Source organism: Lissotriton vulgaris, chromosome 8 (genome assembly GCF_964263255.1).
Source record: "Lissotriton vulgaris chromosome 8, aLisVul1.2, whole genome shotgun sequence".
Lineage (NCBI taxonomy): Eukaryota > Metazoa > Chordata > Amphibia > Caudata > Salamandridae > Lissotriton > Lissotriton vulgaris.
The window spans coordinates 286741708-286758558 of NC_141696.1; the positions used below are offsets into that span (position 1 = coordinate 286741708).

General features: G+C 42.0%; 1 protein-coding gene across 3 annotated transcripts in view; it reads right to left on the reverse strand.

Moving 5' to 3' along the window:
* The window catches only part of LOC147696974 (multidrug resistance-associated protein 1-like), a 547338-nt gene that overhangs the window by 96477 nt on the left and 434010 nt on the right, over window positions 1–16851 (reverse strand). For all 3 annotated transcript variants that reach the window (XR_015299277.1, XM_086934056.1, XM_086934058.1), the window contains 2 exons: window positions 4907–5033; window positions 4119–4220 (listed from right to left, as the gene is read on the reverse strand). Coding sequence is in view for 2 of the 3 variants with exons in the window: in XM_086934056.1 (XP_086790182.1) it covers window positions 4119–4220; window positions 4907–5033 (229 nt within the window). In the remaining variant the exon portion in view is untranslated. The remainder of the gene's footprint in view (window positions 1–4118; window positions 4221–4906; window positions 5034–16851) is intronic.

Genomic DNA, 16851 nt, shown 5'->3' on the forward strand with positions numbered 1-16851 from the left:
CGAATATCCCCAAGTTTAGGAGGGCACGTACCGGAGGTCGTCGCTTCTCAGTAAAGGCGGCCACCCGCTGGAACTTGCTCCCCCGTAGTTTGTGTTTGGAACCCTGCTACTTGCGCTTCTGCAAGCAGCTGAAAACTCTGCTTTTCCCTAAATAAATAGGTTTTCTTCCCCCTCTCCCCTCTCCCCTCTCAGCCAACCTTACAGGTTTATAGCGCGGGGATGCCTCCGGGTCACCAGGCGCTCTACAAATCTTTAAATAAATAAATACATAATAAATAAGCAATGCTGAAGGACATGACTCTTTAGGTATCCTTTGCCGGGAAGTCATGCAATTTACATTCAATTATTTGAAGCATGAGTCTCTCCCTCTCCATTGCTTAGTTTGCAAAAGTAAAAAAAATTAAAAACAATTAAATAAAGTGCAGGGGCCCAAAGTTATATTTGGGAGCCAACCATCATTGATGATGAATGCTGGATTTTACTAAGTGTGCCTCTTTCTATCAACCTTCATGTCCTGACTCTATCTCACTGTTTCAGAATTTCGTTCATCCCTTCCCTTGTCACTGTTTTCCTATCTCTCGCTTCTTCCTTCTTTCTCTATTTCCTACCTTTCTTTCTCTCTTTTGCTGTGGGTTAAAGACAGAATGTGAATATATCCTAGCCTTCTGAGAGCATTAGCCACTAGGATCCAGATGTGAGGATTAATCCAAATGTAGACCACGCAGTGATGAAAAACCTGATCACATGATGTTGCAAGTCTTCACCTATCTTACAGGTAATTACAGCATGCTATTCTCTTCGTGCTCTTCTACATCTCCTCAACCCATGGAGCACGTGCAGTAGACCAAATGATAAACAACAACATGGACACTTTTCATGAAAGAAACATATCCTTTCACTCCTCCCTAGTCTTAGTGAGTTCATTCTGGACAACTGCAAAATCCCTGCAAAACTGCTTGCAGATTAACTTATCTGGCAGCAATCTCGCTACCATCAATAAATCCACCATGGTGAATATTAATCTTGTCATTGCTTCCTCATCTCGATGTCTGTCTATCCATCTAGCCCTCTTTCCACCCAAGCACATTTCAATTCACCTTATCGAACAACCAAATTGTATAGAATTCCATCACATAATTCTGTGAATTTGTATACACACTCAGCACTATAACCATCTACCTCCAGAATTTCAATCTGCCAGCAAGATGGATCATGGAATCAATAAAAAAAAATGCATACACTCACAAATTCTGTGACATCATTACGATGCACACACAATCTCCCTAATCCACTAGACAATCTAGACCCTTGGACTCCAATGCTTAGATCTGCACACCCTTGACTGGCCTGACCATCATGCCTTCATTTTCATTCTAAACTCTCACAACAGCCCTAAACAATATCTGGACTAAGACAACAGGAACAGTTACAAAATCAGATTCACCACCTACACACTTCAATAAAATGTTGTCTCTCAACAACCGAGAACAACAGCTGGTATGAACTTTTTCCACTCTCAACCCCTAGCCTTCTGTTCTTAGATTCCTCTGCAGTCATCTTTGCACCAAAAAACACATAACCAAACCATGTTACTATGCTACACACGGATACTTTAACCTGTTTGAAACTTTCTATATTATTGACTTTCTAACTTTAATAGTGGCCCAAATGCCCTGATTAGATATCGCCACCAGAAGCCTCAGCTAGTTAAACCTTGCTTCACAAAGCCAGATGTCAATTCTTTCAAATGTGAATCTTTTAGATTCCTGTTTTGAGGCAATCCTCTTTGCCAAATTCCTGGTGGCTATACTCACACTACTTGATAAATCTCCACATAAAATCCTTGTGATCCTTCTCATCCTATGATACATGTCCTTTCACCAAAATGTTGAGGCACTTAACTATACCTTTAATTTCACCACATGACAACATCCAGTGGCCGAGGTCCTGCATTGACACCATCCCAGCTTGGGTGTTTGCCATGTCCCCAGAGCTAACCGGACCAAAATACTGTTCATCCTCAATGTTAGCATGCAGCAATCCCAGAGCCAGGCATGGCTCTCCACCATAAACCTCAATAGCTTCTCCCCTGTCTTGCACTAAATATCAGGTGCTCCAAATATACACAAGTTGTTCCTTCAATCACCATGTGCAAAGGAAGTGCAGACAACTTGGTATGCATTTCATCTCCTCCACAGAAATAAAAGTTTTTACTTCTCAACAACTTTGACTCCACTGCTCAGGCAAAGCCCTTCTGCTGGCCTCCCAGGCTCCACTGAAAGCTGTACTACAAGCAATTCCACTCCTTCATCACCAACCTATATAAATGTAATGACATTACATTACTTTAAATCAATTACACTGGAATCTCTATACGGGAGATTATCAAATTCAAGCCCTTTTAAATAACCATTAAAGCCAGAGACAACCTCACAGAAATGGTGCATATCCCTGATTATCTTCACACAAAATATAGGACTACTCTAGCAATATTCAGGGTTTAAAAGGCTCATATGGTATGGACAAGGAAATAACTGTAGCAAATTATAGAAAAAAAAGTCTGGAATGAATGTCTTTGTATACAAGACTTTTTTCATACTCAGGAACAACTTACGAAAGAACTAAACACCTCCCTCTTTAACATGTTATTGCCACCAACTTAAAACTGACCCACCCATAACAACCTACATGTTAACATGTAGAATATTTTTACATAAGATTACCTTTGCCTGAAATGTTTTGTATTATGTGTATGTTTACCACTGAACTCTGAAATTACCCCACAATGGATTGGGCTAAACACACTAGCCTTACACATATCTCCTTATAACAATAGAAAGTGCCAACCTTCCTCACTAGTGAGGTCTGCACTTTTCAAATATCTAAAGTAAAATTAAATTAAATAAACATTTGGTAACACAAGTTAATATGATAGTACAGTTGAACAAGCATTTGCAATACAAAAAGTCTCACATTAGTTACATTTAAAGCTATTGGCATTGCAAATGAGAATGTTTGTTTGAAATTTTTTTCTCAAAAAATATACTAGCAGCAGCATAACTGATAAAAGAAATTCCATGAAGCAAGGAACGGGTGCAGTACCTTCGCCTGTCACTAGGTGTCCCTGTGGACCTCCAATTAGCCATATAAGGTACTGCATCCTGCAATAATTAAGAATACAATTTATCCCAGGACCAGGCCCACCTTATTAATTCCCAAGAAACAGGGCTCACTGGCACATAGAGGAAGCACAGTAGAGCTTGGCCTGCTGCTGCGGCTGTTGTCTTGCTCAAATCCGCTCAAATCTATGAGGCAAACACTGAAATTTTGGCGCGCAGACAGAGGAAGATGTAACACTGTGCATGCACAAGAAAAGATAGCTGAAAGCCATTTGTGTAACACTGTGCTTTAGCATCAGATGTTTAAAGCTAAAGCACAGAGTGCCGCGATTGCTACATAATTAAATAAATAGAAAAAAAAAGTTGTGAACTGGCCAATGTTTTTTCTATTTATTTACTTTTGGAGCAATCGGGGCATGCTACGGTTTAGCTTAAGATGTTTAAAACTACTGATGCCATTGCTACAAAACTAAATATATAGAAAACAAAGGCGGCATCCGCCCACTTTTTTTTCTGTTTATTGACTTTTGTAGCAATGGCAGCACATTGCACGTTAGCTTCAGATGTTTAAAGCTAAAGCGTGGCATGCCGTGATTGTTATAAAAAGTGAATAAATGGAGAATAAATGCTGTGGCAGTCCTCCTTTTTTTCTATTTATTTACTTTTTTAGTAATCGCGGCATATCACGCTTTCGCTTGGGGGGTTTAAAGCTAAAGCGCGGTGTGCATTAAATGGAATAAAAATGCAGTGGCCACCCATGCAACAAGTCGTGCCTGCTTCAGCAAGACAATAATTAACTAAATAGTACTCACTAAGTGTTAATAAAATCTAGAGAGTAAGGACACATGTAAGAGGGGCTGTTCTCATAGGTGGTAACTACAGAAAAGAATTTTAATCTGTAAAAATGCCACTAATTGTTGCAAAGAATAAGGTGTTTTAGTGAAGAAACGTATTTGCATAAAAACTGAAAAGTAGTGTGAGCCTTTCAAAAATGCTTACCTCCTTCTCCATTTCTGCATACTCGCATACTCTCTCAATAGCGACACCATTCGTTTCTATTTCACAAGCTTTACGAACCCAGAAATTTAATGTTTGAGTGATCTTTAAAAAAAATGGAGTAACATTGTATTACAATAAAAAAACAATGCATGTTGTAAAACATCCTATTTGTTCTGAAGCAATTTACTTAAATGCAAGATAGCATGCAAAGTACAAAAACTGAAGGTGATAGTGGAAGGCTTGCAGAAGAATAAAACACTGGCAATCACGTGGAAAACATTCCCTCTGAACAAGAAAACAAGCAATCCTATATTTGTTCCAGCCTTGTTTGGGCTCATTAGAGAAGTACAGAGTGTACCCTTTGGCACAGTGAGTAGAGAACCCATGTCTGGACCAAGATCAGAATTCAGGCTATCTATTGTCCGTTCCTGTCCAATGCGGATCATGCTTGATCTCAGGCCTTAACCCAGCTTTTCCACATCAATAACTCCCTTATGAATATCCAATGCCTTATTGTATTTTTATATGTATCCAGCATACATGCTGGAAAATTCACTGTAGTTATATTAAACAACGTTTTGTGTAACTACAGTGAATTCAGTCCCAGATGTTGAGAGAAGGCTGGGAAGCATCAAGAGATGTCACCAGAAGTGGTGCTTCACAACCCTCTTATTTTTAGGTCACCAGTAAGCCATCTAGTAAATTTACAGAACGGGCAATTCACAATACAACTTTCTCACTTTGTTCATGCATCCTGTTTATTAGTAGTCATCCCATTACATACTTACATTCAAGGCATACGATACTGATAAACCAACTATGCTGGAGGTAATTGTGTCTCTAGTCAGAACTGCAAACAGAGCAGCAAAGAACACCATCAGGTTGCCAAGAAACTCCAGTCGGACTGCCAGCCATCTGCAATAACCAAATACAACACAAAAGAGAAAAAGCCATAACAAGCTGAAACTTCATTCCATTTTTCAATTTATAAAGCACACAAAAAAGAACTCAAATTAAACATTTACATGAAGTTATTTTACATCCATACCCTACCTCGCAGTATGAAACTGGATTAAATGTTTCATTTGGTCTACGTGGGCCATGGAACTTACTAAAAGTAACTGGGTTGTTCAATAAGACATTACTCATAATTGAAATAAGCTGTGGGGTTGGACTCAAGTTAAACCCAGATTGGTCAATTCCTACTTTCATCTACCTGGGATACCATATTTATAATGAAAATGTAAAAATGGATAGCTGATAAGCATGTGCTTTTTACATAAGCACTTTCTTGATGTATTGCATGTACTGTGATGCATTAAAATCAAGTCACATTGAATCTGCTGGTGCCTTTCAACTGTTGTTATATATTTGTGGCAAAGAACAGAATACCGTGGTCTTCTTGAAAATCAAATAATTCAAAAGAGAATGCAATACAAATGCAATGAAAAGTAAACAAACAAAAACAAATATAGAACAAAAGATTGGATGAGCCAAGAGGTATTATTTAGCTTATTCATAGGAATTCTCAATGTTTCCCGAAACAATTCTCTTTGTTTCTTATGGTTGCTTTTACTTCCATGTACTTTCTAATTTAAGAAACCCTGAAGCAGAAGTTACCAATGCGCAACTAAAAACCTAATGGTATTTTCAAATTGTGTAATTTAACAAACAATACGTTTCGTTATAGAGCTCAAGTGAGTATCAAAAATTTGAATGACGGTGACCGAATATCTTTACACTATAGTTTAACTTTAATATGCCCTTATCTATTATGTGCTCTATAGAAAATACATGCTCCAATATGAACGCCTAGATTGGCTGGTCAATTGAGCAAAGTGGAAAGCCAGCAAGATGCCAAGCATAGATGATCTCTACAAGGAGGATAGGCTTAAACCATTTCACACGTCTGTGAGGCATGTGGGATGCCGCTCTCACCACTGGTGATACTGCCAAATAAAACCCTACTTGAGAAGTCAATTTGGGCCCGATCCCAACAAATACCTAAACCACTGATCCACAAATATATAGTCACCCAGGGGATATCTCTGGGCACGGTCTCAAACAAATATCAGATCTTAATCGATGCACTGTTCTCATCTTCTACGAAATCCGTGATTAAGTTACATTGGCAGGTGAGGCTAGCAATAGACTACATGGATGAAGATTGGTCAGCTCTCATTGAGCATTATGACTGCACTTAACAGGAAGCCAGAATGAAAAAAAAAAGAAAAATAATTGAATTGAATTGAAGGATTCATACTTCAAAGTACTTCATAACTGGTATTGATCCCCATGTAAACTCTAAAAAGCCAGGTTAGCCTGGAAAATAAAGCTGGAATTGTGCAGAACTGGATTATGACCTAGTTCACATACTGCAAGTACTCCATGACACTAGTCTATGTCACTTGATAGAATCGGCCAAATTAGCCCTTTTGCATGACACAAATAACACAGAGGATAACACATCTGGCTGGAGGAGATAGATGTACACCGCTCTTATGGTGCCTAAAATTTGTATACTCCATCACTGGCCCTCCTCAAACATACCCCCGCACAAGTAATGATTAACAGAAATATTTAAGCTAGCTATGTACGAGAGGCAAAAATACACCATGCAAAACCAACTAACACAATTTAAGGTGATTTTGGGCCCTTTCATACATCACATAGGAAATGTATCTCTTGCCAAACCTCCATCAGCCGCTGAGCCTACCTGAGTTAATGAGATCAGCCTTAAGATAGAGGGAACCAAGAAAAACTGGAAGGCCAGGTTGGGAAATCTATGCATTGGAGGGGTGATTCGACCACCGGGAGTATAAAAAACTTAGATAGGAAATGTTGTTTCTGCTACTGTTTGTGATGATATTATCCACAGGACAGGACTGATTCCTAATTCTGATATTATTGACACACCTTAGTCCAGGCAATTTATTAGTACACTATAACCATGATATTTGGGAAGATATTGGCCAGGCATGTATTTCTCCCTATTCATCATCTTCCTTCATTCCTTTTCTTTCTTTTTGTTTCATATTTGGATGAGAGATGTATACCCGTTTATTTCAGTTGGAAAACAGTGTCATTTATGAAGTTGTTAAATATGTACATAATAGAGCTATGTCCATTATGTTCCCCAAGTCAACTGCCAATGTAGAAATGTACAAAAAGAAAGAAGGTTATGCAAAACATGTCAGAATTCGTGAAGGAGAGCAGTTCTGAAATAGTTTTGAAAATCAGAGCGCGTCTCCCCATTCTATTTCGCACATCATTAATTCCACCACTATACTGTAGTTGATACACATTCCCCTATACATCTACAAATCACGCTTTTCAGAAGCGTAGAAATTATTATGGTACAAAATTTGTAAGTGCCTGGAAAAGAGAATAGTAATAATCATTAATATACTAATTTTTCAATAGCAGGCATTCTGGGTTTTATTAAAGTTGAAGTGGTATTTAGCAATAGATTTTTGCAGGTAATTTTCAACAACTTTTTGAGGCAGGTTGTTTCTGTGACTTACAAATATTTAAAAAATGATTAAACCCCTCTACCTTTGTGGAGTTTATTAGAAAGGGTTCAGTTTTAGGGTCATTTATTTTTCAAACAGAATAGACTACGAACTCCTGGAAGGTAACATAAATCACAATTGCAAGTGTAATCCAGAACTTATTTTGATTGGAAACAATGTACTAGTGTATATTGCCTATGGACATTGTGAGGGTGCAGTACATGAGTCTGAAAATGCAAATGGCATGAAATTCAGGTGTCACATTTCACCTGAAGTATAGCATGAGTGCCCTCAAACTATGGCCTGAGGGACGTCTCCGTAATCTGTTGTAGCACCTTCGATGTGTCAAAAGGAATCCCTTAGGCATGCTAAAAAAGCATACTTTAACCATCAACAAAGTTACCTATAACAGTGCATTGGAGCCAACGAATTCTGGGTGTGTAATATGTAAAGGTGAGTACTTGCAGATATATATGGATTTGCCATCAGCTCTAATAGGGATCAGAAGTACTGCTTGCTCCATAATGCTGGTACATATGAAAAAAGGGGGGTCCCCGTAAGAGAAGCGTGTTGTATACTACACACACTGACACTACTGTAGACTAACAAACAAGAATATCAAAAGGAATTTACAGGTATTGTCATTTATTTTTCAACACCAGATATCTACTAATACCAAATTACATTCACATTTAATAAATAGCCCCAAATGGGGAGAGGAAGGAAAGGGAAGGGCAGGGTGGTGCTCAAGGAAGTGTAAAGTCAAAGAAAATAAGTACAGTCAAAAGGCAAGTAATAATTACAATATTCCGAAAAGATTCAGAATCTGAAAGGGCCCCTCCCCTTTTTTCATATGTACCATATAGCGCCCAGGTCCCCGCAACTGCATGGGTTCAACCCCCTTTTTTGTAACGTGCTCCATAATGCTGACGCAGCAAAGCTATTTCACCAAGGCGTGCTCTTAGAATATAAATGAAATATTTCAAAGTCTGCGTAGGAAAGAACAGAAGGAAATCACCATAGCACTGTGATAGCAAACAAAGCAATGTGTTGGTTAACATAGATTAATGGTACATTTGCCCCAAAGATGACCCTTTAGCTTGAAATCTGGGTGATCCTCAAATTGATTCTGCCAGGCTGCCTTCCAGCAGAGGAAGCAATTTAATTTCTCCAGATCAAAATTATGGAACAAAAGCTACTCAGGCTTCATACAAGACCCATCTTCAGCTGGTTTTCTACTGATGGGACTCAAGTTACCTCACTGTAATATGTTGGATGACAGTCCACATAATGTTGGGGTCTCCTGACACCTAGATTATGCCTTCTTGAATGGATAGTTGTATCCCAAGTCAGAGAAAGTGTTACAAAGGTGAGTATGATATAGTGAGATGGGAGCACGTGTGGGTGTCTGACACTGAGAGGCACAGTGATGTCCAACAACCAGAGTTGAAGCACTACTATCCCTTAGAGTTCCCACTCCTAGCTAATCAGAGCACCTATGGACTTGAAAGAAGATACGCCAGGAAGCCTGCTACTAGGCGTGTCTGGGAAATTAGTTAGGAGTGGATTCTGCTTTCCCTTGAACTCAAGCTTTGGATGTACTACTCAAGGGCAAGACCAGTGTTCTTTAGTATTAAATTCTTTCTTTATTCGTTTTGCAAAATAGAAAACCATAAAAGCAGCATCACAGATGCAAAACATATTTTACACACCATTAAAAAAAAAAAGAACTCATTACAATTCATTTTGAACGCAGTTATCTATAACATCATTGGGGATCCCTAACTATACTATCTAATACATAGGCATTCTAAAAATCATCCATTTCACAGATAAAAGACTTATCACAAATTTGTTCTATGTTTAAAAATACATTTCAGAAACTTGACGATGTGGTTACAAGTACATTCGGAATCTAAAAACTGCAATCGCAAAATAGCTGGGCGACATCGTCGATACCCCACAGTTTTAGCAAAGGTATCAACCAAAGCTTACGATGGCCGTGATAAAACTTACAAAACAGGATGGTATGTATAGTTGTCTGCTCTGAAATTTCATCGCAAGGGCAGGGTAAAAGAATTGAGTCCCCGCTATTTTTCACTGGGAAAGCAACTAGTCGATGAAAGATGTTTAGCCTGAATCTCGTCAAAAGAAGTCGCTCAAATACCTTAAGGTCGTGTGTTAGATATGGCTGGATTGACAGGGTAGTCTGAACCGCAATTGAATGTTGAACAGAAGCTTTCGTTGCTTCATTGGCAATTCGCAATTCTTCTAAATGGCCCAGTGCCCTTACTTTCAAATTCTTCCTCGAGATTTCACGGATCATCTCAGGTGTAGTATAATAGGTCCCTAGCCCTAAGTCAACCAGAACATTTCTCACATACAAGAGCCAACTATTTTTCAGTGAGTGGTCTAATGACATACAATCTGCCATGATTTGCTTAGTTAGTAGATTTTTTTCAGATAACCAAATTCGTCGCCAAAGTGAGAGTGGTTGGATTTTTACCAAATCCACCAAGTACGGAATCCCCAGTTCCGTATGGCATGCGAACGCGGAGAAGCATTTAGGTGCCGCTAATAGGAATCTCAAAAATGTGTTCTCTGCCACTTGCAAGGCCCTGATGTTAGCATGCCCCCACACTCCCGCCCCATACAGGGCTATTGCCTGACATTTACGGTTATAGATTATTAGCAGTTCTAACGGAGACCTTTTGCCCAGCTTTTGGGAAACATTTATGAGTGCTACAATAGCTCTCATAAAAAGATGTTTTCTTGCCTCAACTGCGGCTTTCCAGTTCAATTTATCATCAATTATGATGCCTAAATAGGGATACTGGGCCGTAGTTTCGAGTTTTTGTTTGCTAAGGAATATGTCTTTAACCCCTTTTTTCCCTGTGCCTGCTACCATTACGTAAGTCTTTTTTATATTTATATGTAAATCTAAGCTCCCCATAAAGTCTGCATACCTGTCCAGAGCCTTCTGTAATTCGCGTGGGGTATGAGCCAATATCACAGCATCATCCGCGTAGAGCAGAGCGGGAATCGGACGTTTTCATACTTGCGGTGGATCCTGCCCCCCCCCCCAACATTGCCACCTCCAGAACATTTGTATACAGTGAAAACAGAAAGGGGGCCAGGACACAACTTTGACGAACTCCACGCTCTACTCCAAACGACACAGATAATTCGCCTTTTATGCCAAATCGTACTCTCACAGAGGCTTTCGAGTATAACTCCCTTAAAAAATCTACAAGAGGAGCATCAACTCCCATTTGTGACAGAACAGACCAGAGCTTTACATGACAGACACAATCAAAAGCAGCAGACAAATCAACGTAAACCATGTATAACTTTCCCCGCTTTGCGTGAACATATTTACCCAGCAACATTGATAGGTTCAGGGCTTGTTCTGTTGTATCAAAGCCCTCCCGAAACCCGAATTGAAGGTCGGAGAGGACCCCACCATCGTCAGCCCCCTGCTGGAGACGGTCAAGCACAACTCTGCCCACTACCTTGCCCAGCGAATCCAGCAGTGAGATCGGGCGATAGCAGGATACCTCCTGCCGGTCTCCTTTTTTAAATATTGGAACCATGATGGATTTGGTCCAGGAATCCAACAGGCCCTTCTCCGTTACTGCCTTAAACACCCTGGTCAACATTGGGGCCCACAGATCCGTATTATGTTTAAATAGATCTACGGGAACCCTGTCAGGTCCCAGGGCTTTCCCATTTTTACTAGCATTTTATGCCTGAAGCACCTTAGAAATGTCAAATTCTAGTGGGATAGGGTATAAAACCGCAGGGGGGATACTAGTGGAAGCTACATCAGTCCCTGTTAATGTTGGACCTTTCTGGAATTTTTTTTAGAAATGGGCCACCCAGACTGATTCCTCGATAGCTACTTCTATTCTTGGGAGGTTTTTGTCATCTACTAGAAAGGGGGATTTTACCACTCTCCAAAAAGCCTCACTGTTTTTGTCTGCGGAGCTTTTATGAATTTGGTCCCACAGGGCTTGTTTTAATTCACCCTTCCTCTTCTTTCGTGCAATATTATAATCTTTTCGAAGCTTACTTATTGCCTGTTGGTCTCTGTTGGTTTTATTCAATGCTACTTTTAGTTTTGTGTGGGCTGCCGTACAGCTATGGTTGAACCACCCTACTTTCCTGGGTCGATCTCTTTGGATCTTTACTGTCAGTAATTCATTTATTTTTACTAGAATTACCGCAAAATTACTTAAAACTTCCTCCTCTGAGGCTGCTAAGTCTAAGCATTTAAGAATAAATGGATAGGCTGCCCTTATCACCTTTTCGGTAGTTACCCCCGGGTGCACCTTCTCCCATCTTAGGGAGTATCCATTGGTCCTGTCTAGTTGCAAAGTGTTCTGACTTAGCGCACTTAGTATGGTCTGTGAGGAAGGCTGAGAGTGTGTTAAATGGAGTTCTAAGCTGAGGGCAGAATGATCGCTTAGTGTGTTGACTAACAAATCAAAACTCATGACTCTATTGGCCAGAACATTCGATAGTAAAACATAGTCAACTGTTGTTTCATGCCCCCTCCCCAAGAATGTTGGTTTGAGCCGATATGAAATCGGAGCCACTTTATTAGCTATCATGAGACCTAACGCTGAGAGGACTTCATTCAGGTACGACCCCATGCTAGAATGTTTAAAATGGACGATGGGGCTGTCATATTCATCCACCAACCAACAAATGTTACTACTACTGCGTGAAAAAGGATGCAGATTAAAATCCCCCCCCAAACAATGCTTAAACTTACTCTGTCTCCAAGATCCTGTGTCAGCTGAGAGAGTTTATCTCGCAGGTTAAGCAAGACCTTCAAGACCTGTCCTTCCGAAAGGTTGTTATAGAAATTAAGCAGAAGGATAATCTCTTTGTTGCTAAAGGAGAGGCAGAGAAGCTGGTTATTTACAGCCAGCTACACTACGGTTATTTTCAGTCTTTGTATTGTGTTGGCTATAAAAATAGTCAGTCCTCCTTTGGGCCTGCCCGCGATTCCTGGTAATGCTGAGGTGAAATAGGTTTTATATTCTATCAGATGAAGTTCGGTCATAGACCATGTCTCCTGGAGGCAGATTACGTTATGCTTCTGCAGAAGATTCAGGTCGCTTCCATCTTCAACCTTAGGGCGAAGGCCCGCGATATTCCCAAAAATGACTTTTAGCGATTGCGATTCATTAGCTAAAGGGCCGACCGCTGGGGGGGTGGGGTCAACTTTCTTCCGACAGCCAATCGAAGGTCCCTTTGTCGGTGATGGTCAATCAACCATCTCCAGGCAGCTGTACCTATTTATAGTCGGGATTCCTCTCCAACTATCCCTGTAGGCTGCCTCCCTGGTAGGGTTTCTAGTAAGATTGCCTCCCCACTCCTCCCAGTCTACTCCCAGGTCTCGATGGCCCACTCTATGCCAATTCCCTTCCTAGACTGGGCCAGTACGATTCCTAGGGAGATAAAAAAAAAGAGAGTTGTTTGGTTTCTATACCTTAATTTTTACCTGGGGTTCCCCATGAGCAAATATCATCCACCGTACGTGGATCCTCGAAATTAACCAGAACGCAGTCACCCTGAATTGATTTCCTTCCATGCCCCACCCAGGGAGCCCTACGTACCATTAGTATCTTACTCGACCAATAAGGTGGTAGCGGTCGGCTCGTATTGAGCCAGTGTTGGACCTTATTCTTTAATGACCAGCTAGGTTCCTCTGTGGGGTCTACCAACTCCGGGACGCCAGTCATCACCACCACAAAATGGCTCACTTCAGGGGGCAGGTTATCAGCAAATCTACCATCAGAAGCTCCCCTATTCCAGTCTCTATTAGAATTTGGAGCGGGTGCCTTAGGGGTGTTATTCTCCTGCCTGGTCTGCGCAGTGGATTCTTTGGGCTTTTCTACACTCTTCTTCTCTATTACTGTAGGTGTTTTCGATTTTACATTTACCCCTGCAGCAGCTGTTTTTTTTTGCTTGTAAACCTACTGGTTTATTAATGATCGGTTTGTTTCCCCAAACTTTGGTAGCCTGTGATTTGGTGGATTTTTTGAAAGGGCAGTCAGTTCGACTAACTGTTTTTCAATGTGCAGTAGTCTAGTTTCCATCGGGGAAAGATAGAATTTAAATAGCTCTCCCATTTTTATTAGAAGTTGGCTATCAACCTCGTTATCATTGCTTCCCCCTGCCGAGTTGACCAATGCCTCTATACTTCCATGTCACAAGATCTCATTTGACACGAGGTTTGGAGGCTCAGTATGCCTAATTTTTTTCCCTCTCTGTGTAGTTTGGTCTGACTTCTCCCCCTGGTTTTTGGGTAACTCACGTATCTCATTGACCTTTGTTATTTTTGTTTTTTCCCTTTTTTTCCGTGCTGCGCCCTCCCTCCTTCCCCTCAGCTGTCTTGTTTCCTCTGGTGTGGTGATCATAGCTAATTCTGGGGTCTTTTCCAGTTCCAAACTTAATTGAGAGTCAGATAGCAGTTGTGATGCTGATAAATCCACCACATTTTGTAGGCTATGCATACCAGCACAAACTTCTATCGGGCCGGACTCCCTAACCTGCTCAGGTGTTCTAGCGGTCGCGAAATGGCCCATGGAAAATCTTTTTGCCAGAGCTAAGTCTTGGGACACTCTGCGTTCCATAAGGGAGATACCTTGATCTATGAAGGAGTTTGCCCTAATAATGAAATTATCTAAGGGGCCTATTAGCTGAGCCCCTCCTGCGGCTGTTTTGCTCCTGCTTCCTCGTGTTGTCATGATACTAGCGTAAGCACGATGTACAATCCCAATTCAAAGCTTTTTTTAAAATATATCTAAAGTCTATAAAAAGAGAAATGGAGCATACATTCAGTTCATGAACAGTTCATATAGCAGGAGGAGTTAGAGGGGGGGCCTGGTCCGGCCTCACACGGTCTGTAACGGGCTAGAAGGGGCCCGCCCTTGGCCCGGCTGGTCCTGTGCGCGTCCCGCGATGCGCATCTGAGAGCGTGATTATAACCGAGGAGTGGGTGGAGGGGGGGGGGCAGGAAGAGTTTACAGGTGCGGCAGGTATCAGCCCGCAAAGGATCCTGGAGCTCGCAGTCCCGCCAGTCAGCACACCGCAGAAGTCCCGCTGCCCGGCACGGCGTAGAAGTCTCAGCAAAGTCCCAGCAACACAATCAGGGTAAATCAAAGGCCCGCAGCCCACACACTACGACTACGCGCGGCACCCGTGAAGCGGGGGCCGCGAGTCGTTTATGTGCTCAGAGCGGGTGGAGGTGGTGGCGGGAGAGTTCACAGGTGCGGCAGGTATCAGCCCGCAAAGGATCCTGGAGCTCGCAGTACCGCCAGTCAGCACACCGCATAAGTCCCGCTGCCCGGTAGGGCATAGAAGTCTCAGCAAAGTCCCAACAACACAATCCGGGCAAATCAAAGGTCCGCAGCCCACACACTATGACTACGAGCGGCTCCCGTGAAGCGGGGTCCGTGAGTCGTTTATGTGCTCGGAGCGGGTGGAGGTGGGGGCGGGAAGAGTTCACAGGTGCGGCAGGTATCAGCCCGCAAAGGATCCTGGAACTCGCAGTCCCGCCAGTCAGCACACCGCTGCCCGGCATGGCGTAGAAGTCTCAGCAAAGTCCCAGCAACACAATCAGGCCAAATCAAAGGTCCGCAGCCCACACACTACGACTACGAGCGGCATCTTTTTAGTTCAAGAGAGCTAATGGACAAAGAAGGGATTCACAGTGGAAGTACCTGTTGGGACTGGAATTGACTGCACCCAGTCGGGAGTGAGTGGTTGAGCTTGTCAACAACTTCTTTCTGTGCCCTGGTAATCTGAAAGCTGGCTCTAGCCACATGGGGGTTATAAAAATGATCAGGATATCCGGCATCCTGAAGAAGCTAGAAATAGAAAATGTTCAAATCTAGAGGACTGGGAGATGGTGCTCAGGCTTTTGAAGAAATTTATAAAATCATGGGGCAATATTTCCTGGTTAGTTTTTGTTCACAGCTGCAGAAGGAGCCCAGAAGATATCTGACCTCAAGGAACCCTACACTCATGAGCATTTTGCAATCCTGCTCCACTGGAGGATTACATAATCCAAAATAAACAAAGTCTCAAACGTGTATAGCATTAGGGTGAAAAGGTGTAAAATGTGAAGAGACTATGGTGGCTACAGATTTCACGTAGCTCCTGACGTTTTGGAGCTACTACTGAAAATGTCAGTAGCATTCCAGATTCATAGTGTTAGACCTGGCACCTTGGCATGAGTCTTCCTTTCACTTTTTGCTGATGTACCTCATATGTTTTGCTGGTGTTAGCTGCTCAGGGCACTGTGCCACTGCCAATCAGTGCCACAGTGCAAGTGCTCCCTATGACAAGTGTATACATTGATTGGATTCCATGTTTGGCTTATTTGGTTTACTGTCAGACCCCAGTAAAGTGCACCAGGAGTGTCAGGGCTTGTAAATACAAATGCTGCTAGTGGGCCTGCAGCACTGGTTGTGCCACCCACAGAAGCAGCTCTTTAAAATGTTTCTAAGGTCTGCCATTGCAGAACCTGCGTGCAGTCTGGTACTGTCATGCTGACTGCGCAAGCGCACCTACTTGCTAGTCCCTAAACCTTCCCTTAATTGCATATTAGTCACCCCTATGGTAGGCCCAAGGGCAGGGTGCATTGTAAGCATAAGGTAGGAAAAGCACTGATGTGTGTGGCATGTCCTAATAGTGAATTACAGACATTTTTGTTTTTCACTATTGTAAGGCTACCTGATCTCCATAGGCCAGAATGGGCTACTGGAATTATTACACTCTATAATCCTAACAGACTCAGAGAACATGGTAGAAAGTCAAGTTTAGTATGCCTGAACTCAGAATAATAAAATACTTATTTTAATAAAGTTTATTTTAATACCCTGTGTTTGCAAATACTACTTTTAGAAAGTTAGTATTTGCTTGCCTAACCATTTCAGCCCGTCTCTGCTCTGATGTGTATCTGCTGTCTAGTTTCTGTGTGTGACAGGGTTGGGGAATTCCAGGAGACAGGCTGGGGCTGACAGGTGGTGAATAGAGAGATTACACCAGGATGGGTGGGGGGAGTGCCCCTTGAATCTGAATAGGGTTGTGCTCTGCCACCTCAATTCTGGCTCCGCCCCCTGGGGAGCAGCTGATGTCTCTGCCCTGCACCTTGTGAAGAGAGAGGGGAAGACTGTCAACAGAGTACTCCCGGACTGTACTTG